Genomic DNA, 24,674 nt, shown 5'->3' with positions numbered 1-24,674 from the left:
TTAATTAAGGCTGTGAACAAGACTCTACATACTGTATATGCAAGTTTTTGAAAGGCAGAAAAGGGGAGGGAGAACATTTCCATTAGAAGGTGAGTAACAGCATGGAAGTTAAAAAACAGAAACTCCAACTCAGATCAACAGTGTGGTATTACGGGTATCAACATTAGAAAAGTTAAAGCTCTGATTTGCTGTTTAGTCTGTTTCTTGAATGATGGCAACTTTATTTGACCCCTTCATTGATTGCTAACAGTACTGGTACTGGGGAATTCAACCCGGGGTGCTTTATCACTGAGCTATGTCCCCAAACTTTTTTTAGTTTGATTAAGAATTTTTCTAGTTTTTGTTAATATCTCTCTTTGCCTTTTTTCTCCCTTACACTACTCCTTGGAAAATTCTCAGAAACCATTTTTTAGGGTAATATGTTTAACCTAGAAGTCATATTTAGGGCAATATATTTAATAAGCATCATTTTTACTGTAATTTATTCCAAAGAAGTTTCTACAGCTCTTCTGCAAGTCAGGGATGGCAGGGATCTGAACTTCTCCAGAATTGCTTTGTAGATGGAATGATGTTAAGCTATGCATTTTAAGGATGGATGTAATTTATAAGAGAAAATGCATATCTTTAAGGCATCAAAATAGGAATAGACAATAAATAATACAATGACAGACGGGAGGAATGTTCAGGGCTTACCGAGAATTTGGCTTGAGGTAAGGATTTGTGGACAGTGGGTGGTAGTGAAAATGGAAGGTGGCACAGGCCAGATTATACAGGGATTTTTTCTACTGGCAGAAAACCAAATAATTGTTAGGAAGTTAGTGAGATAGTTATCGAGAAGGGTAAATATAGCAAAAGCAACTGGGTCAATATTGGAAGTAGAGCAGAATCTCAATTAGTAATAATTCAAAATATCATTGATTAAATTTGCCTTTTACACATTTAAAGTGTCTATCATGTAATATAGAATAAGAAGTGAAAATCTTGTTGAAATGAATGCTAGTTCTCATTAAGGTACTTCTTTTCTGCCTACTTCTTTGGAAAGAGTTGATATGTTACAGCAACTAAAAATGTAAAATCTTTGAGCAATTGAATATAATTAAGTACAGGTGTTGACTCTAGGTTATAATTCATAACTTTTAAGTGACTGTAAGGATTCCTTAATGGTACGGATGTCTAATTATCTACAATATAAGTATAATACCAGTAACTGTTAGGCAGAAGTTTCTGGTGTTCTATACATTTAAAAGAATTATATTGTATAATATTGTAATGTATTGCTTCTTGTTGGTTAAATGATGTCAGTCATAACCAAAAAGCTTTTTTGCTTGATGCTACACTGATGTAAGTTCCAATTTTAACATTTTTTCCATGTCTTTATGCCTGCTTATTTTTTTCACCTACTTTATCTCATCGTTCTTACCCAATTTTTTTTTTATTCACTGCTTTTAAAATATTGTTTTTAGTTTAAACGAACTCTTAAATTTTGGAGAAAATAATTAACAAGATTTTTGGTGTTTTTTTTTTTTTTTTTCAAGATGTCAGGGACTTTATCTTAAGACTAGAGTTTTGAAGTGCATCTGAAAATTGGGGGTTAAACTGCACTTCTAAGTCAGAGCACTTAGAATGCGCAATAAATAACTTACATTCTCCTTTCCTCTCCTGTGTAATAATTTTGTCATTCATTTATGAAAAATAAATAATAACTTGCATATTCCAGTGTTTATGAATGACACTATAGATGTTAAATAAATCGTCAATGCAAGTATGGCTCTCTTAGAGAGCTTGCCTAGTATGCCTGAGGCTTCAGGTGTGATCCTAGCACTACAAAAAACAAATAAAAACTCCCTTCTCTTTAAATATTAATGAACTTCTAAGTGTGGTGGCACACACCTATAGTCCTAGCTATTCGGGAGTCTGAGGTGGGAGGATCATTGAATCCAAGAGTTTGAGACCAGCCTAGGCAACCATAGTGACATCACTTTACACACACATACACACACACAATTATAAAGAAGTTGGGAACCAGAGTTTAGACATAAGATGGGACTTTGCATTGAAGAATGCAAATTTTGTTTTGTTTTGTTTTAGAAGAATATTCGTCTTGATTTTTAACATTGTATTTAATCATTTGTCTTCTGGTTTAGAAATGTAGCCCCAAGCCTTTTACTGATTTTGGTGGAACTCTTGATTACAGCATAGATATTCCCAACATTTACTATTTACAGGACGAACTGGAAAGTAATATGAAATAATGCAGCATACAGGATATCCTGAAATTTTGAATTATTAAGATCTTCACGTTTGTGTAATATTTTCTCTCTCTCTCTCTCTCTCTCTCTCTCTCTCTCTCTCTCTCTCTCTCTCTCTTTTTAAGAGTGTATACTTTGGTTACATAACACCTTTTGTTTTCATTCCTGATTTGGGCTTTTAATTTTACATACATTGACTTTACAATAATGAAAATAAAGACCTTTTACTTGAAATCTTATGGTGATTTTTCTCCCTCATCCCCCTTTCTCTCTCCCCTCACCTCCTACTTATTGATTTTCTCTAGATAACTTTGTTTTCTTTAGTTCTCTCACTTTTTATCCTGTCTTTTTGTCTCCTCTCAATATCCTAGTGCAATTCTTCTCAATATTTGAAATACAGCAATTCCCTTTTACCTGGTTCCCTATTTCTGGTCTTTTAAAAATGTTGCTTTCTGTTTATTACTAATATAAGAACCATTGTTGGCTCCCTAGTGACTAGCAGATGAGATCGACTTAACACTGATATTTGGACTCCCTGTCCTGCACCCATACCTGATGTAATGAATGTTTATCTTTTGCTTCTCTCCAATACAATTTCTCACTATGACCAATGAGTTTTGTTTATTTCATACTTTTATTTCTTATCCAGTGCTTTTCCCTGTTACTTGTCATGTCCTTTAACTTATTTACCTATACTAACATTTTTTCATTTTTAAAGGCTTTGCTGATTACCTATTATTAATTATATTTAAGGTCCTTGCTAGTGAGTGTTGCTCTCCCTTTTTAATAGGTTAGTTTGTTTTCCCAACTAGATTATATGTTATTAAGACCAAAAATCCTATTGTTTTGATCTTTGTTTTTAGTTCTTACAGACTTAGCACACTGTACAAGGGAGCTTTCTTCATTGAGGAAACTTACATTTAGCAAGGCATTGCTTAGTTAATATTAATTAAGTGGTTTGTATATGTGTTGAGAGCCTGGAAGTTAATATACCAAATAATTCTTTATCTCTGCATTTTATAGTGGTATAGAGTATAGAAAAAACACAAGTCATGTAGATCCATCTTGACCCCATATCCTCTTATTCTCCACAAAAACTCTAAACATGCTATTTGGCATATTAAAGTTTCTGTGACAGATGGTTTATAAAATATTGCTGTAAAGCTTATACTTATACAGCAAGAAAAGATACACCAGGTGTTTTACAATGTACTTTAGTTGTCCAGCCAAGGATGTTTTCTTTGAAAACTGACTACAACCTAAATGTATGAACTGATACACAGCAATTCGTTTTCTGAAGACCTGGATTTCAAAATATATTTTTATTTCTGATTATATAAATAAAACTGTGAAGGACTTTATGGAATAAAACAGGCTTTTGTGAATTGAGTAAACCAATCAATTTTCAGTCCATTTGTAATCACTGAAAATAACCAATTCATCATTTAACTCACAACTTTAGTATAAACATTGATACTTTGCATATTTTCACTTTGTGAATAGATCTTATATTAGAAATCATTTATATAACTAAAAAGTCTTTTGGTTTCATTTTATTGTTGCCTCAAAATATACTGGAAACACAGAAGAATTCTATGGAAATTTTCTTAGAATGTAAAAGGGGTAAGAGAAGAGAGTTAAGAGACATCAACATTTTTTTTTTTAAGAGAGAGTGAGAGAGGAGAGAGAGAGAGAGAGAGAGAGAGAGAATTTTTAATATTTATTTTTTTAGTTCTCGGCGGACACAACATCTTTGTTGGTATGTGGTGCTGAGGATCGAACCCGGGCCGCACGCATGCGAGGCGAGCGCGCTACCGCTTGAGCCACATCCCCAGCCCCAGAGACATCAACATTTATGTGGAAGTACAGCAAGAAAAGAAATGACCTAGGGACTAGGATTGTAACTCAGTGGTAGAGTGCTTGCTAAGTATTCCTGAATCCCTGGGCTCAACCCTAGTATCACAAAAATAGAAAAAAGAATGACCCCAAAAGAAATGGCTAGAGAAAATAGCAGAAAATCAGGAGAATATGGTTTAAAAGGAGCAATGAAAGACTTTCAAAGCTCTGAAGTTAGATGCTACCGAACAGTCACTTCCTAAAGAATAGCTGTTTGATTTAGCATTATGAGGCTAAATCAGTGGGGTCCTTTCTGAGATTGATTTCTGGTAGTGATGTAGAGGCGAATGCCAGACTACAGTGGGTTGAGTTATAAATAGAAAATAAAGAAGTGGAGAGAGTATGCATAGACAGCTTTTCAGATAGTATGGCTCTGAACTGGAGGAAAGTAAACAGTTGCTGGAGTGGGACTTAATGTCCACGGCGACTGACATAATCGATTTTATGCAGAATCTTAAGCTACTTGAATGTTCTTGGAAAAGTTTTAATGAAAATGGAGATGATGCAAATAGAGGAGAAAGAAGCGTAATAGATTGAGGTCTCAGGAAATACAAGAAACATTTCATTTACAGAGTAGCTTTTGTGGGAAGGAATAGGATCCAGAACAGAAATGGTAGAGAGATTGACCAGGGATAATAAATAGTGTTTTCCTTTTTACTGCTGGGAATAAGAAAAAGGTTGAGGAAAAACAGAAAGGAGATTTGGTTCTCTACAAATGACATGATTTTTCCTTATGAAGTGAGAAAGACTAGGTCATCTGCCAGGTAGCAGAGGAGAAGGGGAAAGCATAGGAAATGGGAGTGAAATCAAGATAGTCTGAAAAAAAGGACATACTTTGTTGTGAGAGGAAACATGATAGGATTCCTGGATAAGAACTCTTTGTGATAGAATATAATTTAAGCCTAGTTTATGGGTAATTTTCTAACAATCATTTGAAAAATAAAGATTTAAACTTGCTACTTGTGTTTTAAAATGAATGACTTGGGGGCTGGTGTTGTGACTCAGTGGCAGAGCACTTGCCTAGCATGTGTGAGGAACTGGGTTCAATTCTCAGAACCACATATAAATAAATAAAATCAATATTTTTTAAAAGTAAATAGTTTTTAAATAAAAACAAAAGAATGATTTGTTTTTGTAAAAAAAAAGTGTGTTCATTATAAGAAGATAAAAGTGAGACACAACTATGACAAAGAAGTTTGACTAAACATAATATATATACTTCCAGAAGAATCACAGTCACTGACTCCTTCTCTGTTACCTACTTGGTTAAAATTGAGGATTGTAATGAAGAAATTGCCATTTTAAGTCTGCTAATGCACTGTAAAAATATTGTTGAAAACATCACTATAGTCAGTCATTGGGCCCTATTTTTCATTCTGAATGTCATTGACGGCTATTATTTCCAAAACTGACCAGGTTACTAATTTTGCTTAGATTGCCAGGAAGCTAATTTTTATTTGTTTGTTTGGTTGTATCATTTGTGTAAGATGCCTCAAATCATCACAATAAATAAATACATAATATGCTTGGGGGGGTCCATTGTGCTTATTAGTAAAATATAATACACCTCATTATTTCTTACTAATTTTGTTTATATCTATTTGACATTATATAAGGCGATAGTTATATACCACAAGTACTCAAATATTATTTTAAATACTTATATTCTAATTGCAATAATATACTTATTATTACTGAATAATCCACATTAGGATACAAACAACTTCATTATTTTTAATTCTAGGAAGTTATATTCTAAAACCCTCTCTCTCTTCTCATTTTACTAACTGAGCTATATTCCAGCTCTTTATTTTTTATTTTGAGACAGGGTCTTGCTAAGTTGCTTCGGGCCTCACTACGTTGCCATAGGCCTTGCTAAGTTGCTGAGGCTGGTCTTGATCTTGTGATCCTCCTGCCTCAGCCTCCCAAGTTGCTGGGATTACAGGCATGTGCCACCATGCCTGGCTATTTTAAAACTCTTTGTAACCTGTCTTTAGAACATCCAAGTCTTTCGTATCTAAGAATGAACTATATTTACTGTTTGTCTTACCAAACTCAAGGAAACTCTTATAATTTCTATGATACCTCTCTTGAAAGTAAAGATACTTTATGTTAGAAAATATATTGTTTGGGGAGTATAATCAAATTGGTAATTTTAATAAAATTAATTTGTTTATAAATGTGTTTATTGTTTTGTGGATATATCATTGCTTTCTGTTTATAATATTTCTTTGTATTTTTTCATTTTTTTGTGATACTGTTCTTTATCTGGTAATTTGAGTAAATCCCAGTTGAATTATGTTGCCACATTATGTCTTCAAAAGGGCATAAAGTCAGTACACATGCTTCAGTAATATCTGGTTGTTTTACCCTTATGTTTCCAGTTGGCAATTTGAAATTATGGCTTCAACTGCACTTTAAATATGTGATAATAGCATGTGTTTCTAATAAGGGCCAGCACCATTTTGTTCAGATAGTGTGAATGGTTGTCACTCATATATGACAAATGCACCTTCATCTGCTTCTTTGATAGCCCCCTAAAAACCATACCCTCAAATCAGGCCGATGAAATTAGCTGCTGTGTAAATTGTGTGTCTGAGTGGTTCATTATCTAATCACCGTCAGAACCACAGTGATAAAGTAGATTGAAGCAGGGAAGAGGTCTGCCAGATGATTTCAGCCGCCCCCACCCTCCCAAATCTGGTTTCCCTTGGAAACCCTAATAGTGTGGTTTAGAACTTCAGTCTTTCATGCCTGGAATTCAGTACCTTTAATGTACCAAACTTGGAAATGCCAGTAGTTCTGGAACATAATTTTTTTCTGTAAGGACTATACTTTTACTTATTTATTTCAGTCAGTTTTTGAAATGTTGAGGCTCTTGAACTGTTTTGCTGTCAGTGCTATTACTAAATGGGAAAAAAAAATATTTTGTCCTACTTGGATACAATTCAGAATAATTTATTCACTAAACCTATTTGCTAACATCTAAAAATCTTCCACTCTGCTCTCTTTAATCATATGACCTTCTGTATTTGTTTATTAAATCGCTTCCCTTTAATTCATTTTAGGTGCTTTTGAAGATGATGATATCACGCATGTTGAAGGAAGTGTAGATCCCATTCGAGATATAGAAATAATACATGAAGAGCTTCAGCTTAAAGATGAGGAAATGATTGGGCCCATTATAGATAAACTAGAAAAGGTGGCTGTGAGAGGAGGAGATAAAAAACTAAAACCTGAATATGTAAGTAAAAATTTACAGCTTCTTTAGAAACTTAAATTTTTTCTTAATTTAAAAAATAATAAAAATAAAGCACATAAAACATCTAATTGTTACAGGGTTTTAGAATGCAAGAGTTATTACTGATAAAAATTTTTTTGAGAAACTTCATTTTTTTGAGCAACCAAGGGTCATGATAATAGTCTATATAATGTGTTCTTGGCAAACCATAGTTAGTAATATGGAGTGTTTATGTGGTTACAATGCAGACCTTTGAATTTTAGTGTTTGATGAAGTATGATTTTATGATGAAAAACACCAAATTTAAATAAATGACTGAGGATATGAATTTCTTGGATTTTAATTAGTGATTTACAGAAAGAATTGGTCTTCCATAGGGATTGCCTGAATGAGTGCATCCTTTAAGTAGACATGATTTTTATCTTTTATGGAATGAAAACATGCATCATTGTCATTACTTTTCAGATATGTTTTCTAGCATATTATTAGTAACATTGAAATAAATGTTTTAAATCAGTTTTGAGGTTTTTAATTTTAATATGATTGAATTCTTTTACATTTAAAAAGCCATGCTGGGCTGGGGTGTAGCTCAGTGGCAGAGCACTTTCCTAGCATGCATGAGTCACTGGGTTCGATCCTCAGCACCACATAAAAATAAATAAAATAAAGGCATTCTGTCCATCTACAACAACAACAACCAAAAAAAAAAAAAAATTTTTTTTTTTTTAAAAAAGGCCATGCCTTAGGTGTCCATTTTCTTACTTATTAATATCTTCTAAAAATCATTGTTACTTTTAAATGCATCTTTGTCATGGGATGATATTTCTTTCTAATTTTTCTATATTAAGTTTAATATATACATTTGTTTTAATTTTCTTATTTTTAGAAACTGTGATTTTCCTATCTTTCCCCTTCCTCATTTATTTTTAATAAATTTTTAAAACTTCAGTATTAAGGAAGAAATCAATTACAGAATTAATTCTAAATTTGGGCACACTAATGGTCAATAACTAGTGGTTGAAAAAACACTTGGATTTGGGATAAAGAAACCTGTGTTGTGCTATTGTTTTCCTTGGTATTGAGCAAGCCTAAGTTGCTTTACTTCTTTTAACTTTTAAAATCATCTATTTCCTCTTTGTATAGAATGGAAAATGGAGAGATTTGTCTGAAGAAATTGTACAAGGTTTAGAAGGGCGAGGGGTATTACAAGTTTGAGTAAACATTCCTGGGACTGAGATGTAGCTGAATGGTAACATACTTAGCTAATATGCATAAGGCCCTGTATTAGATACCCTGCACCACCAAAACAAAACAAAACAAAATCTTATACACGCACACATCAATATACACACACCTTCCTTTCAAAAAAAGGGAAAATTTATGGGAAAGATGTTGGCATTGAAAGTAATTCATTTGTTCCATCCAGCATGGTTGTAATCAGAGTAAGTCCTTTTTGTGGTCACCCTTTTGTTCCTTGAAACTACCTGATATCCATAGATCTTTCAGAAATGTTAACTAACTTAAAAGTAAGTTTGCCAGTCTTTGTTTTATTTAAATGGGAGAAAAGGGCATCAGACTCTTCTGATATTCTTAGGCTACCATTTCCTGATTTTTCTATTGAAGAAAGCTAGAATGTGTTATTGCTTGTAACAACATTTCCTTCTCATTTTTAACTATTTTCCTCAAATTCACATACAGCATTTGTAAAGCACCTCTTGAACTTATGTTTACAGGAAAGTTGAAACACCTTTTCCTTAATCATTTCCCTTTCAATATCAAGCTCTTTTGGATAGATAGAAAACATAGCCTAATTTTTCCAAGAAGTGTTGTTATTCTACCTTTTGTTTTTCCTTATTTTTAGGTTGAGTTGCTTGAAAACAAATTGTAGTTCAGTGTTTTTCAACCTTTTTGTTATCATTACCACTGTTAGGGAAAAAAATTGAATTTAAATTAATTAGTTTAATTCCTCCCTAGTGAGAAAAGTTAAATACTAATAAGTATTTAATCCTAATAAGTAGGATTTTGTCAAATAGGGTTGAGTTTTTGAGGACCATATATATGTCCCCTGACCCCAAGAACCAATTTTTTCCCTTCCTGGAAAGGTATTAACTCCCATTGAGAATGCATACTATATAGCAAATTCAATATTTATACATACAGTAAAAACAAATGGCTTATAAAATTTTCTTTTAGATTTTTATTAAAAATAGAATTTTATTTATGTATAATTCAATTTGAAGAGAAGATTAACATTTACAAAGATCAGGTTTTCAACCAGATCAGGCTAGCTATAGAGCCAACGTTTTGTTCTGCCTTTTTTATTTAACATTTTCTTTTTAAATTATAAAATATAACATACAAAAACATACACTAATAGCATATTTATCATTTAACGTGCAGTTGTAAACAAATACTAGTTAAAAAAAAAAACTCCATACATATCAGGAAATAAGAGTACCCCCACATTTCCCCATCACTAACCAATGTTCTGATTTTTATAGTAATACTATTTTTACTTTTTAAATATCACCAGATGGTACATATACCATCTAAAATAGTATGAATGAGTTTTGCCTGATGTTGAATTCAATATGAATTGTAATGTATATATTTGTGTATGTATATATTTGTGTGTTTGGTATGTATCTAGAAGTCAGTCAGTAGTATATATATCATCAACTGTTTTGGATAGCACTATTTTCATAGCGTAAGAGAATTTATCCTGTTGTCAACACTTTGTATTGTCAGATTTTTTGTTTTGCAATTTGATAGTTATGGTATTTGTGATTCAGATTTGCAGCTCCCTAACTATTTAAGGTTGAACTCCTGTGAAAATGTTTATTGGACCTTTGAGGACATCTACTTTGTTAAAGTATTTGTTCTAATTCTTTTGCTCATTATTCTATTGAACTAATGTCTTTTTCTCATTAATTTTTTTGAAAATTACTTATATATTCTGGACAGTAGGCCTTTGTTGTAAGCGGATTGCAATTATTTTCTGCTCTTTGGCTTTTCTTTTTTTCTTTTTATGGTATTTTTTTGATGAACAGGTCTTAATTTAAAGGTTAGTGTTTTCTGTCTTAAGAAATCTTTCCTACCTTAAGGTCAACAAGATAATCTCCTATTTTGTCTTCTAAAATCTTCATTGTTTTGCTTCTCACCTGGAATTGATTCTGTTGTTGTTGATGATGCTGAGATAGTCATCCAATTTGATTTTTTTGTTGTTGTTACTGTTGTTCCCATGTGGAGGCCTGTTGTTCCAGGTCTGCTTCTTAAAAAGACAGTCCTTTCTCTATTTCAGAGAAGTCTTTGTCATAAATCAAACAGTTAATAGTGTCTTACCTGTTAACATCTGTAGGTAGGACTTTGACTCTACCTGCTGTACTTCTTTTTTTTTTTTTTTTTTAAAGAGAGAGTGAGAGAGGGGAGAGAGAGAGAGAGAGAGAGAGAGAGAATTTTTTTTAATATTTATTTTTTAGTTCTCGGTGGACACAACATCTTTGTTGGTATGTGGTGCCGAGGATCGAACCCGGGCCGCACGCATGCCAGGCGAGCGCGCTACCGCTTGAGCCACATCCCCAGCCCTACCTGCTGTACTTCTGTTACTTGATTTCTTCCTATAGCAGTGTATTGTTTTTATGTTAATTTATTTAGGGAAATTATTTCCTTCCAGTGGCCTCCAAAGAGAGAGTTAAAATCATATACATTGACTTTTGCTATTTGTGACCTATATTCATCAAACTGTAATTTTGTCTTTGGACTGAATGAAAGTGTTTTGAGGTTTCTGTTTGAACTTGGAAAAGTAATGTAAGAGATGTGAAGCTTATGAAGACATGAGAAGGCATAAGTATAAGGACCATTTCTATCTTCACTAACTTGAAATATGGTAGAGACCATGTAATTTATAAATAAAGATTAAGAAGAAATTCTTGTTAGGCTTGGTGGCATACACCTGTAATCCCAGCAACTCTGGAATCCTAGGCAGGAAGATTGCAACTTGAAGGCCAGCCTGAACAACTTGGCAAGACCCTGTCTCAATAAAAAAAATGGAGCTGACAATGTCACTCAGTGACAGAGCACTCCTGGATTCAGTCCATGGTGTACACACACACACACACACACACACACACACACACACACACACAAAACAAAACAAAAAAACCCAGAAGAAATTTCTGATGAGTGTTCTTAGGAGTGTGCCAGTTTGAGACACAAAGCCAATGAAGACACATAACTCATTTAATCTAGTCTATATATCTTAGGTTGGATTTCCTCAGAAGCAGACCTTGAGGCAAGGATTAGAGTACAAATGGTTTCTTTGGGAGAGGTATATATCAGGTATATTTACTGAGATAGTAAACAAAACAATATAAAGTATGTAAATGAGCAGGTTGCCACAGTGGATAGCTAGGACTCAGTCCTGCTGAAGACCTCTGGAAACAGTGTAGATATCTGTGGGTAAGCATTTTGACTTGTAATTTTCTACTGAAAGGACAAGGAAGCTAACATGATTATCAACCAATTTCCATCAGTTACTGGTTATGGGCTACTTTTAGAAGAGTGCTAATTCCTTGAAGCTTGATATCTATGTTATCAGAGCACAGTGCTTAGGCAAAGTTAAAGATATTTGCCTTATAAAGCCATTAGCATGTACAGGACTTTTGAGGGCATAGAGATGGGGCAGAAGGCATTAATAGTCTGTGTTCCTCATCTCTTTACCCAGTGTACATTTGCATTTTTTGTCATAATCATTCTACTTATTTTTAGTTGTTCATTTGTTTTACAAATTTAATTTGCTGGTGTTATATATTTTTTCTTTCTTTGGATTTATCTTTAGTTTTCTCTGTAGAAAGAAGGTACCTATATGATTATGATATCAACTACTTGTATTAGGGGAGTTTCTTTTTTAAAAAAGTTTCCTATGTTCTTCATAATATGGTCTGAATGTATATGTGATAGATATAAAAGGAAAAGTTATGAGAAAGGTAGGTAGGTCATTTTGTTCACTAGGTATTTACCTGATTATTCTTTAATATTGCTGATCCCCTCTCCCTGTTCATTTAATTGGGTCTCCTTTATTTTCTGAATGATCTTTTAGAAATTAAACATTCAAACCTCTTACTGTGAAATTTCCAATTTCCAGATTTAAATGTCATTTATATTTTTGTTAATAAGCAGGAAAAAACTTCAATTAGATATCCTATAGAAAAAAATAAGCCTACTTTTAAATGTTAAAACAGAATCTTTCCTAAGGGTAAAGTAGATCTAGTCTGACATAGATGACATCTTTAGTAGTGGGTTTGCTGTCTCAAGTAAAACTGAAACACTGTAGGAAAGTAGGACTGGGATAAGCATTTCATTTTGGTATCCACCAAGTAAGTGTATTAGTTTCATAGGACTGCCATAACAACTGCCAACAGTGGATGACTTGCAAAATGAAAGAAATTAATATTTTGCAATTCAGTAGGATTAAAAGTCTGAAATGAAGGTGCTGGCAGGGCCCCTGATACTTACCTGTAGGGTTGAAATCCTTCCTTGCCTTTGGCTTCTACTGGCCCCAAGTGTTCTAAGCCTGTTATGACATAACTCTAGTCTCTACCTTAGTCTTTTTTTTTTTAATTTTTTTTTTAATTTTTTTAAAATTTTTTTTTTAAAGAGAGAGTGAGAGAGGAGAGAGAGAATTTTTAATATTTATTTATTTATTTATTTTTTTAGTTCTCGGCGGACACAACATCTTTGTTGGTATGTGGTGCTGAGGATCGAACCCGGGCCGCACGCATGCCAGGCGAGCGCGCTACCGCTTGAGCCACATCCCCAGCCCCTACCTTAGTCTTTACATGGCCACCTACTCTCTGTGTCTCTATTGAAATTTCCCTCTTCCTGGAAAGACGTTAGTCATACTGGATCAAGAACCCATCCTATGACCTCATCTTACTTGATTCTCAAATAATGTCACATTCTGTGTACTGGGGATTAGGATTTCAACATATCCTTTTGGGGGTCATAATTCACCCCATAAAACCAAAGCATTAAGATAAGGTTTAATCTTAAATCTATTTAAGAAAGACAATGTTGGAAAATGAGGGCTAGGGATATATCTCAGTGGTAGAGCGATTGCTTAACATGCATGAAGCCCTGGGTTTAATCCCCAGCACTGCCACTAAAATTCATCACCTGTGTTATCGTTTTTTCCCTGACTTTTGCTTACTTAGAATTAGTTATTTATAACGTCATGCCTACTCTGCTCTGTATTTTTTCAATGTATCCTTTCACCTTAAGTCTCCAAATTTATTCTCTGGGTATTTCCTAATTCAGATTCCTGAAGTCAAGCATCACCTTGCCTCAGTGAATTCCCATTTTGGCAGAACTTTCGCAGGAGACAACTAAATAGAGTCAAGTGTCTACTAGTTCTGACTAGGAGACTGTCTTTGTTAGAACTGTCCTCTCAGCAGAAGCTGTGAACTGAGTCATGTTCCTTTGGAAAAGGATTGGGAGCCACATGCCATATTGAACAATGTGTTTAGTATTCTTTATAAAAAGGAATGAGACTTGAGCTTTATAGGTCCTCAGTGTTCTCTGTTATTTATTTGAGGATAGTAGTTAGGAAGTACAAAACTGTTCCAGGATAATATAGAAGTACATATTGTGTTGGAGCATTATAACTAATATTATACTCATTTGAGACCAGACTGCTTTAGAATCAACAACTTATATATACCCTGAGAGGAAAGGAACAAACTCATGTAAGAACTGATATTATAGTGCATGGGAACATTTCCCCAGATATTCTTACCTATCCACTTTCTCTTTTTCCACAAGAGAGAGAAAAGGTAAGCCTTACAGAAAAGAGGTATTTGCAGCATTGACAAAGAACTTTTCTTCAGAGTATGCAAGGAATTCCTACCAATAAATAAGAAAAAGACAGCAAAATGAAGCAAATTCCCTGTTAGTCACTACAGAAATTCAGACCATGGTGAGATACCATGTACTTACATAAGTTGAAAGACTGATAATACCAAGTGTTGGAAAGACTGAAACAAATGGAATTTGCATCCAGGGCTGATAGAAGTAAAATCAGTACATCTGCTTTTGAAAACTGACAAGCAACATATACTAAGTTTACATGAATATGTGATCTGTGACTGAGCAATTCCAGTCTTGTGTATATACTCAAGGGAAATGGGTGCAAGGATTTACCAGAATGCATGTGTAAGAATGTTTACAGCAGCTTTATTCTAAATAGTGTAAAAATATAATTTGGCTGCTCATCAGCAATAGAATGGATACATTGGAATCTTCCTATAGTGATACTATACAGCAGAGAAAAACACTAGAGCTACAGGTTAACAACATGGATTAATTTCTCAAGCAATATTGAGCTAAAGAAGCCAGACACAAAATATTACTTATATTGTATGAGTCCAGTTTTAAATATTTCAGTAACAAATTAATTAGTTATGCAAAGAAACCAGGATAGTGATTATCTCTAGAGAAAAGTGAACCATTTGACTACCCTGCTAGTAATGTTCTATTTGTTGGTCAGGGTTGTAATTATAGGGATGTGTTTTTTCCATGATAGTTTGTTGAGCTATATCCTACATTTTACTGATTGTATGTTATACTAAATATTTCCTCCTCTTAAGCCTTATCTATAGACCATTGGTTATCTTCTTCTGTACCAATTGTGTGTCAGTTTGGACTTTTATTTTCCTATTTTGATTTTGTTTAACAGAGTGCTCACATTTTAACATAGTCCAATTTAAAAGTAATCTTCATTATTATTATTGCTTTTGTGTTCCTTTAAAAAACATTTATCAATAAGAAAGACAGTAGAGTGAATCAGGCATAATTTTCCTATGTTTATATATGAACACACCACCAGTGAAACTCCACATCATGTACAACCATAAGAATGGGATCTTATTTAGAATAAGTTATACTCCATGTATACATAATGTGTCAAAATACACTATACTGTCATGTATATATAAAAAGAAAAGAAAAACAAGCATAGTTACACTTCCGAACTGTGTCAGAGAAAACAAATAATAAAATCGTCAAATCCAAGGTCATAAAGACAGTCTATGTTACCTTGCAGATGTTTTATTCTGAAAGAGCTTTACTTTTTATTCTATAAAAACTTTACATTTTGTATATAAGTAGAAGGTGAGTAAGGATTCTTTTTCTTCCCCATAAGGATATTCATTGACCCAATACTTGTTTATTTTGTTTTTTATTTTTTATTGGTGCATTAAAGTTGTATATAATGATGGGATAATACTATTTCTTGAGAATCACAACTCAAATAGTATATGTATGTTTCTGTCGGTTAGAGTATACAATAGAGGTCTGTTTTATGAGAGAAAGATTAATTTGAGTTTTCCTCAATTTGGTAATTAGAGGTAACTGGAGGAGTTGGAAGAAGCTGTATTAGTAGATTTCTGTTGAGACTAGTTTGAGCTGGAAGACTTTCCCCGATTATTTTGGTCTGAGTGCATCATTGCTGTCTGTGTTAAAGCCACGTAACCAGCACAAGTCATCTCATTGGGATATCATCATCAAATGTTAGGGTGGCAGGTTTGGCTAGGCTAGAGAAATGTCAGACTTGGAAGTTATCATTATTATGGAATATGAGTCAACCTCCCTGATCAACTGTGCCATGTCTGTCTATTTAGCCATGGAATCTTAGGATTACAGATGGCAGGCAGAGACTAGCTGAAGTCCCTATTCTCCCACTCTGTGAATGTACCTTTATCCTCGTGATCACCATGTGTTCAAGTTATTGTCCCAGTTTTTTTAAAAAATACTTTTAGTTGTAGGTATAAATAAAATAAAATAAAGGTATTGTTGGCACAATACCTTTATTTTATTTATATTTATGTGGTGCTAAGGATCGAATCCAGTGCCTCACACATGCTAGGCAAGTGCTCTATCACTGAGCTATATAACCCCAGTTTATATAGGGTTTATATAGCTATTGTCCCAGTTTTACAGAAATAAACTTAAGAGAGGTTAGGTCACTTTCTCATAGTTATGTAGCCATGAAAAAAGTAGTAGAGTCAAGATTTAAACTCAAATCTAGTGCTAAAATCATAATCTTATCCATCATTCTGAACCTGTCTTTTTCACGTAGCAATGTATTTTGGACATTTTCCTACGCAAATATACATTTTGTCTTAATAAATACAAAGTGTTCCATTGTATCGGTTTTCTATGATTTATTATCAAATCTCCAATTAATGCCCTTTTAGATTGTGTCTTTTCTTGTGATAATATCACACTAATTCTGGTTACTGTAGTCTTATGGTTTATATTAAATATAATAGGACAATTCATGTATTTTTCTCTCTAAACATTTTTTACCCTTAAACAAAAACAATTAGTTCTTTTAGAATAATAATATATTTAATTCATAATGTTCTTCAATATCCTTTTTTTTTATTTTAACTGGAATTGTATTAAATAAACATTATAATGGGTAGAATTTTCATCAATACAGTATTAATCAGGATAGATCAGTTGTGTGTGCAGGATCTAGCTGAAGCTGGTTTGGGGTCAGTGTCTCAACTTCTGGTTTGGGAATATATGGAATTAAAACATTGGCTCACTTAGCTATTGTAAGTTATATGAATATTGCAACAGAGTCACTAATAATCATGCTTCTTGAATTTGGGGATCATGGATCTCTTTGAAAAGTATTTCCCTGGATATGGTAGTGCAAGCCTATACTCCCAGTATCTCAGGAGGCTGAGGCAGAAGGATCGAAAAAGTTTGAGGCCAGCCTCAGCAACTTAGCAAGCCCCTAAGGAATTTACGGAGACCCTGTCTCAAAAATTAAAAAGGATGGGGGTACCAGGTGTGGTGGCACATGCCTGTAATCCCAGCAGTTTAGGAGGCTAAAGCAGTAGGATCACAAGTTCAAAGCCAGCCTCAACAACTTAGTAAAGTGCTAAGCAACAGAGTGATACCCTGTCTCTAAATAAAATACAAAAAAGGGCTGGGGATGTGGTTAAGTGCCCCTGAGTTCAATCCCTGGTACTAGGAAAAAGAAGGGGTGGGGGATGGGATGTAGCTAGCTCAGCGGGTAAAAGTGCCCATGGGTTAAGTAAAGTATTTTGACAGTATATGCCATCTTTTCACAAGAACACATAAACATACAAATTTCCATATAATTTTGAGGCATTGGGATCCCTTGAAATCTGTTTATGGGTCATAGGTTAATAATTCTTGCTATGAGAAAACTGAAGTATACCCAAAATAAAGAAGTCTAGTAAGTAGTCCAGAAAAGTCTATTAAACAACCGACTAGATTCTTATATTGTTTATGAAAAGAGAAATACTACCGATTTATAATATATGAACTGATAATCAGATATTATGTCCATATAAAAATATTTAAATTTCCTTGATAACCTAAGTGAAAATGAGGACTTTGAATAAAACAATGTGGAATATCTAGGCTAAACAAAAAAGAAAAGCTGTAAGGAAGACAGGCCTAGGCTGTTAGAATATTAACTTTCCAGTCACTTAGATGTTCATTTGAATCTCAGCTTTACCACTTACTAGCTATGGAATTTAGGCAATTTGTACATAGAGTCTAAACACATTGCAGTTACTATTAATAACAATAATAAAATACATCTGTGTAGGATTATGGGTAAGAAGAAGTAGAACAAGGTATTCAAAGTAAGTTTGGATTAAGGGGATTTTTTGCACTTAAAAGATTTTTTGTAAGCAAAAACCAATTCTTGTAGAATTTTTAGAAGCCTGATGTGACATTTACCAAGAATGCCAGTGTTGTTAGTAACTCAGAAATATGAAGAGAAGGGCTAATGTACATATTGGAGAGTTGTGTATGTGCTGTAAAGGAGCATCCAAGAGAATATATTGCCATTTTATAGACCATTGGTATTTAATCTTTCTTTTTTAAAAAAAATATGTATTTTTATTTTTTAGTTGTAGTTGGACACAATACCTTTATTTTATTTATTTTTATGTGGTGCTGAGGATCGAACCCAGGGCCTCGAACTTGCTAGGCAAGCACTCTACCGCTGAACTACAACCCCAGCCCGGTATTTAATCTTTCAACAATAATGTCAACAATGCTAACTACTATATTTATTACCTGTTCTGAGAACTGTGCTAAACACTTTATGCGTATTATCTATTTTGATCTATACAACAAACCCCGAGAAGTAGATATCATCTGCATTTTATCAGTGGAGTAGGTCATGGACCTGGTAAATGGTAAACCTGTTGGATTTATTCTGACACTTAAACATTATGTTGTTACTTCTTGAATTAGTACACTCCTAAAACTTTAGTCTAACCCCAAAATTCAAATGACCAGGAATTTTTTGTTATGTATCTCCATAATATATAGAACTTATTTTCAAAATGAGGAATTTGTTAGTTATCAAAACAGTTCAATTTAATTCTCTTACATCTATATTTCTATGTAAAATAGTAAAGAAATATGAAATCCCAAAGTAACCTTTAAATGGATTAAAGATTAAAGTGTTAGTTATGTTTTTATTATGTTCTAATTTATATTTTATTATATTCTAAAAATGAGTAAAGTATGTATGTTTTCAGTTAATGAAATTCAGTTACCTGGAACCTTTTATTGTTCTAGCCATCATTTATATATTTGCTTTTATATACAAACACAAGGGGTAAAAAAAATTCAGTCAAGTAAGCATTACATCCAAACAAGTGCAAATGCTTTATCTGCTTATGAGTTTTTCAGGTAGGGAATATAATGTCTTTTAACATTTCGCTAACATTAGAATTAATTTTTACTTTATATAAGAAAAGGACAAACTGAAATCATACCACATATGATCATTTATATGCAGTAATCTCGTGTGGTTGCAGTCTACTTCTGTTTTAAGTAAAAACTGACATCATTAGTAAATCTAAGGTGTCTTTTCTTGGTTGTTAAATATTTTAAGGGGATAATTGAGAGTACTTGGTGCCAAATATTTTATTTCCATCTTTTCAAAAACTAGGTTATAATTTGTAAATTTTTCTAAAAATATTTGAATGTGACTTTAAGGAATATACTATTTGAGAACTTTTAAGTATGAGTCAATCAAAATTGGGGCCTTCCTAATTTGTAGTATAATATGTTGGCATAAAAGAGAGGAGAAAAATAAAATAGAAGAAAACCTTGTGCCAAAATGCTATTGTGATAAGATATTTGAAGTAGTGATCTAGTTAATTTAAAGAGGTGTACTCAAATTCCTTCACTAGTGATTCTGTGCTTTTTGAAGCCCGTTAGTTTTGTAAAAATGTTTACAGTTACAATAGTATTTTACACATTTTATATGATTAAAATTTAACTCCCTTATTTTTGGATTGACTTTCTTTTGTCTGTGTTTAAAATTTTCTTTCTTTAATTGAAAAAACTGATGGAACCAAAAAAAAAGATGGTACCACTGTTTTCTCCTTCTTTTGTATAATCTTGTTGCGTGTCTCTACATAAGCTGTTCTGGCCACTCATCATAGTAACCAGCTGGGCCATTTCACCTGCTGGAGCCATTAAAGAGGACTCTCTCCCCCTAGATTAATCCCCTCCGACATTAGTTTTTTGCGCTGACAACTGGAGCAGGCATTCAGAATTTGCAGGTGGCCAGTGTGACGCACATAATTGCCTACAATTTTAGGCAATGAATAAAAATGGTCTACATTACTTGTCAAAGGTTGTATATGCAATGCCAAGTGAGATCTATGGGAAGCCTTTTAGGGTTTAAAGAACAGTTAATAGCAAGGCTGCACAGGGCTTTTTTAATCATAATGCATTTGTAATATAGCACTTTGATCTTCTCCTTGTAGGAAATGGTGTTACATTAGCCACTTTTAAACATTTATGAGTGAAATTCAGTTATAGAAGAGTAAAAGTGATTATTCTTAAGCAGAACATGTTAGATTTCATTAAAAGTTTTCAGCTTGCCCCTTCCTTGTTAAAATCTGTGGGAAGTCCTTTTCCTGGAGGGTTTCAAATCAGGATCTAAGAATATGGGGGTTTTTCCTTATTTTTTCTGTTGGTAACAGCAAGATTTGGGAGAAAAGTATACTAAATATTGAGATAATTTATATAAGTAGACATTTATGGGAGAATAATTGATTATGGTTGAGTAAAACACATTGATGGAAATCTGAGAAATCTATTAATAATAATTGTTACAGTGCATTTTGAGAAATGCATATTTAAAACATATCCATAAATTATCTGTAACAGAAAAACAACAACAATAACAAAAAAGCCCCACATGACTCTCAAATGTGCTTCTTCTGTGAGAGCCAAGTTTGACCTTTCAGACCTGAGAGCCTTTTATTAACACCTGCCTGTAAGGAGAACCTTGCCACACGCAGCTTTTAGATTCAGAACTACAAAACTGATGAGGAAAGGCTTGAAGGGTTCAGTTTGTGTCACTTGCTGTTTGCCGTTTCCATTTCACAGATGATTAATCTTTCTGTGAAGAAAGGCCAGAGAAACAAAGCACATTGGGCTCTTCCTGCAGTTACTCCTTCTGAATGCACACTAGCTTGCTAACTAAAAGGCCTTTAGATTTCCAGCAGAGAGAGATGTTCTGAAAGTGAATGCAGCTGGTTGGAGGTCACCAGTGCAGGGCTCTTGCCATTGTGTAATGGAGGCTTTGGCAGGTTGGGGTGGGGGAGCGGCAAAAGAAGTGGGAAGGAGAAGGTGTGGGCAAAAATTAATTCAGAAGGAAAAAGATTTTGGTCAGTTGATTTAATATTTTGGAAGGGAGATCATCAATAATAGGCTCAATTTCATTTATTTTATTTTTTTAAGGAAAAAATATAATATAGTCTCTTTCCAATATACCCTCTGCCCCCATTCCTAATAGCATGTTTGTCTTGCATGTGGCATCACTAGGTAATGTAGAAATATTTTTAACTCTAATATTATGTCTATGATGTGATTGAGTTGTCTTGAAATTTTTCAGACTGTTACTAATTTTGCTAACATCTTCATTTTGTATATTAAAATTTAATGCCTTAATGTTTCAGTGGTGTTTTTTAATGCAGTGCTGAAAATCATTATGTGGTTTAATTCCCCTTTACTTAAAATTTTTTTATCCTTGAGGATTTGAAAACTTTTAATATTTAATATCTAAATGCTTAGTATTTATTTTATATTTGCTTTTTTCTCAATCATGTATAGGACATAATGTGCAAAGTCAAATCCTGGGTTATGGATCAAAAGAAACCTGTTCGATTCTATCATGATTGGAATGACAAAGAGGTAAGTTATAAATATGCTGTTACTGCCTTTGATTTTTTAGAGAGTAAATTAGAATTGTCATTATTTTATACTTATCATTATATGTAGTAAAACTTCTTATTTCTGTCAGTAATTGTTTATTCCTAGGCTTATTAATTTTTCCTTTTCCTCATCCCTCACCTTCCTCATTTTCTCATTCTTGGTATTTCATAACAACTAATCTTTTGGAAACAAGAATAATAAAAATGAAAATGCCTACTTATTTTAAAGAAGGTGTACTTATAAATTATTCAGTGATTTGCTCATATTTACCCAACTTTTTCAAAGTGTTCTTTCTCTATCCCCAATTTTAGATTGAAGTGTTGAATAAACACTTATTTTTGACTTCAAAACCAATGGTCTACTTGGTTAATCTCTCTGAAAAAGACTACATTAGAAAGAAAAACAAATGGTAAGTTTTTCCTCTCCAGATATACTCAGATACTTATCTATGCACACACAGATACACATACATATAACACTGTGTTTGATTTTAATATTTTTTCCTTATGTAAAAGTTCAAAGTGGACATGAAAGCTTTGACTGGTGTTAAATTTAGAATTGAGTTTCCTAACTTATACTGAGAGAACTTAAAAAAAAAACAAAACTGTTCGGCAATTTTGAATCATACATATTTATTTAGCAAATTTTAGTTCATTGGGCATTATTGTTTTTATCCATTGCAAAATGAAAATCAAAGGTTTTTGGAGCAATAAAACTTGAAGCTAGGAATTCCTACCTGTGTTGAAATTTTAAAGTACAGATTGAATGCTTTAAAATAAACTTGGGGTGGGGTTAGGTACCATTCAAATACTTTAAAAATGTTCCAAGGTGAAAACTATGCATTAATGTATTGTCATTTTTGACATGTAATCAAAACATACAAGATTTGTCTTAGAAACTCCAAAACAATCATATGTCCACATTTGACATAGAATTCATTTTAACTTGCCTCACTGGACCCTCAATATTTTATACTGTTGAGTTATAAAATAGATCAAAACTATCAAGAGCAAAATATCTGAATTCTCCTAAAATATATTGTCAGTTTCTCCCTGTACTTCATTAAGTACTTAGATGCACATGGTTTCAATTTTCCATTAAAAATTCTCATTTCCATATGATATCAAAGAGTGAGAAGGCTTTAAACTGAAAAATAAACATTCATAGACTAGAAGCCAAAACAATAATTAATGTCAGATGGTTAACTCCAATAAATCATTAGAATAAATTCTGTGAAATTACTGCAACTAAAAATGCCCTGTTGATATTACTATAAGACATTTTGTTTTCCTGATAGGGAGCTGAATTTAACCTTTTTATTGGTAATGTTTTAGTAAACACAATTTAACCTAAAAACATTGTTCAGACTGGTCAGTGTACTCCAGCAAGTAGTTAACTTTAAAATAATCGCTTCTGTCTTGTTTCAATTCTTATAAATTTGATGATTAATGTGTTAAAAATTGTTACCTTTAGGAAGGAATTTTAAAATTTATTATTTGACCTCAGTTAATAAATCTTCTCATGGTAGTATGAATGGTAAGCTTTCCTGAGGCTGAGTGAAACAATACAGACATCAAAGTTTACATGAAAAGGGATGAGTCAGTTTCCTTGCCCAAAGGGGCTTCTCACACCTGTATTTGGATGATTACAGGTAGAACTCCATGGCTCTAATTGTATAGTAAATACCATTTCCCAGACCCTAATGGTAGACAGACTGCTTAGGAGACGCCAGTCTGTGATTTAGCTGTCGCCAGACACCCCATGTTTTTTGTGAGACCAGTTGTGATGATGATATGGTTATAGCCAATTGAAAGTAAGCTCTTATCTAAATAACAAATTTTAATTTGTAGCAATGTAGAGGTATGAATGATCACATTTTATAAAACAAAATTTTAGTAGGTTTTATGTGTAACTAATGATCTGGTTTGAGGTTGGGGTATGTGTATGGCGGGGCAGGGGGGTGGATCCAGATCTTGTGGAAGTTAGTGTAATTGTAGCTGAAAGATCAAAGACTGGGTAACTGAGTGATGTTCCAGAAGAGAATTTACCACATAGCCATTTTCTGTACAGTTTCTGCCGCCTGCTGTTCCTATTTTCCCTCAAGCTAGCCATTGACTACCCCCTGTGCATCCCTGCTCGTAAAAAATGATTGAGGAAGTATTTGTCATGTATTTATGAGTGGGAAACATTGTGTGATAGGGAATGGCATCTACTGGAGCCAGAAAGATTGCCATTTTCCTTTCATTCAGCCACTCTGCTACAGCTTTAAATCCTCTGTTTATGCAACATAGCCTTTGTATTAAATTACAGAATAAATTTTTATTATTAAGGATATGAACACTAGGTTTTCATCATTTATAACACTACAAGCAGATGTAAATAGTTAAAATTCATTTTAACTACTAAATCCATTTAATTGTGTTAACATCTTGTTTTTTGGTAATGTTTATATATAAGCTCCATTTGTATTAGTTGCTCCTTTAGCAAAAGAAAAAGTTTCTGTTTTTTTAAGGTTAACTTGTAATGTTACTGTGACAAATTAAGACCCATACAGGAAGCAGAAAACTTTTAAACAGAAAAGAGGAGGAGAGGTTTGTGGCTTTTGCCACAAGAAAAAAAAACTAAAACTATCTTACAGGTCACCATTTAGAAGTAATGAATATTTAAAATATTATTTAAAGTTTGCTTGAAATTTAAATGGAAACATGTTATTTTTCAATTCTAGAAAAAAAGGAAGCATTTTGAAATTGAGTAGATATGCCGACTTTTTGAAAGACAAAAACTGGAATGGGTCCAAGCATTTACTCACTAGTTTTAACAATGTTGAATTCATTATTTTGATGATTTATGATTAAGACCTCGCCCCTGAAGTGATACTAATGTGTTAGCCAGCTTGGTTGCAGTTGTTTTACAATCAAGATGAGAGAATCCATTGAAAGTTTTTTTTTTTTTTTTAATTGTTGTTTCTCAGATGAATTTAATAAAACTATGTAGGA

The 24,674-nt window shown here is 33.2% G+C and overlaps 1 protein-coding gene across 2 annotated transcripts in view; it reads left to right on the top strand.

Moving 5' to 3' along the window:
• Nucleotides 1-24,674, top strand: part of OLA1 (Obg like ATPase 1) — a 149,543-nt gene that overhangs the window by 82,784 nt on the left and 42,085 nt on the right. For both annotated transcript variants that reach the window (XM_081262251.1, XM_081262252.1), the window contains 3 exons: nucleotides 7,214-7,389; nucleotides 21,577-21,657; nucleotides 21,990-22,087. In XM_081262251.1, the coding sequence (XP_081118377.1) occupies nucleotides 7,214-7,389; nucleotides 21,577-21,657; nucleotides 21,990-22,087 (355 nt within the window). The remainder of the gene's footprint in view (nucleotides 1-7,213; nucleotides 7,390-21,576; nucleotides 21,658-21,989; nucleotides 22,088-24,674) is intronic.

Source organism: Spermophilus citellus (assembly GCF_964194105.1).
Source record: "Spermophilus citellus genome assembly, chromosome: 11".
NCBI lineage: Eukaryota > Metazoa > Chordata > Mammalia > Rodentia > Sciuridae > Spermophilus > Spermophilus citellus.
Note: the sequence above shows the minus strand (reverse complement) of the source record. Positions and strands in the feature narration are given on the sequence as shown.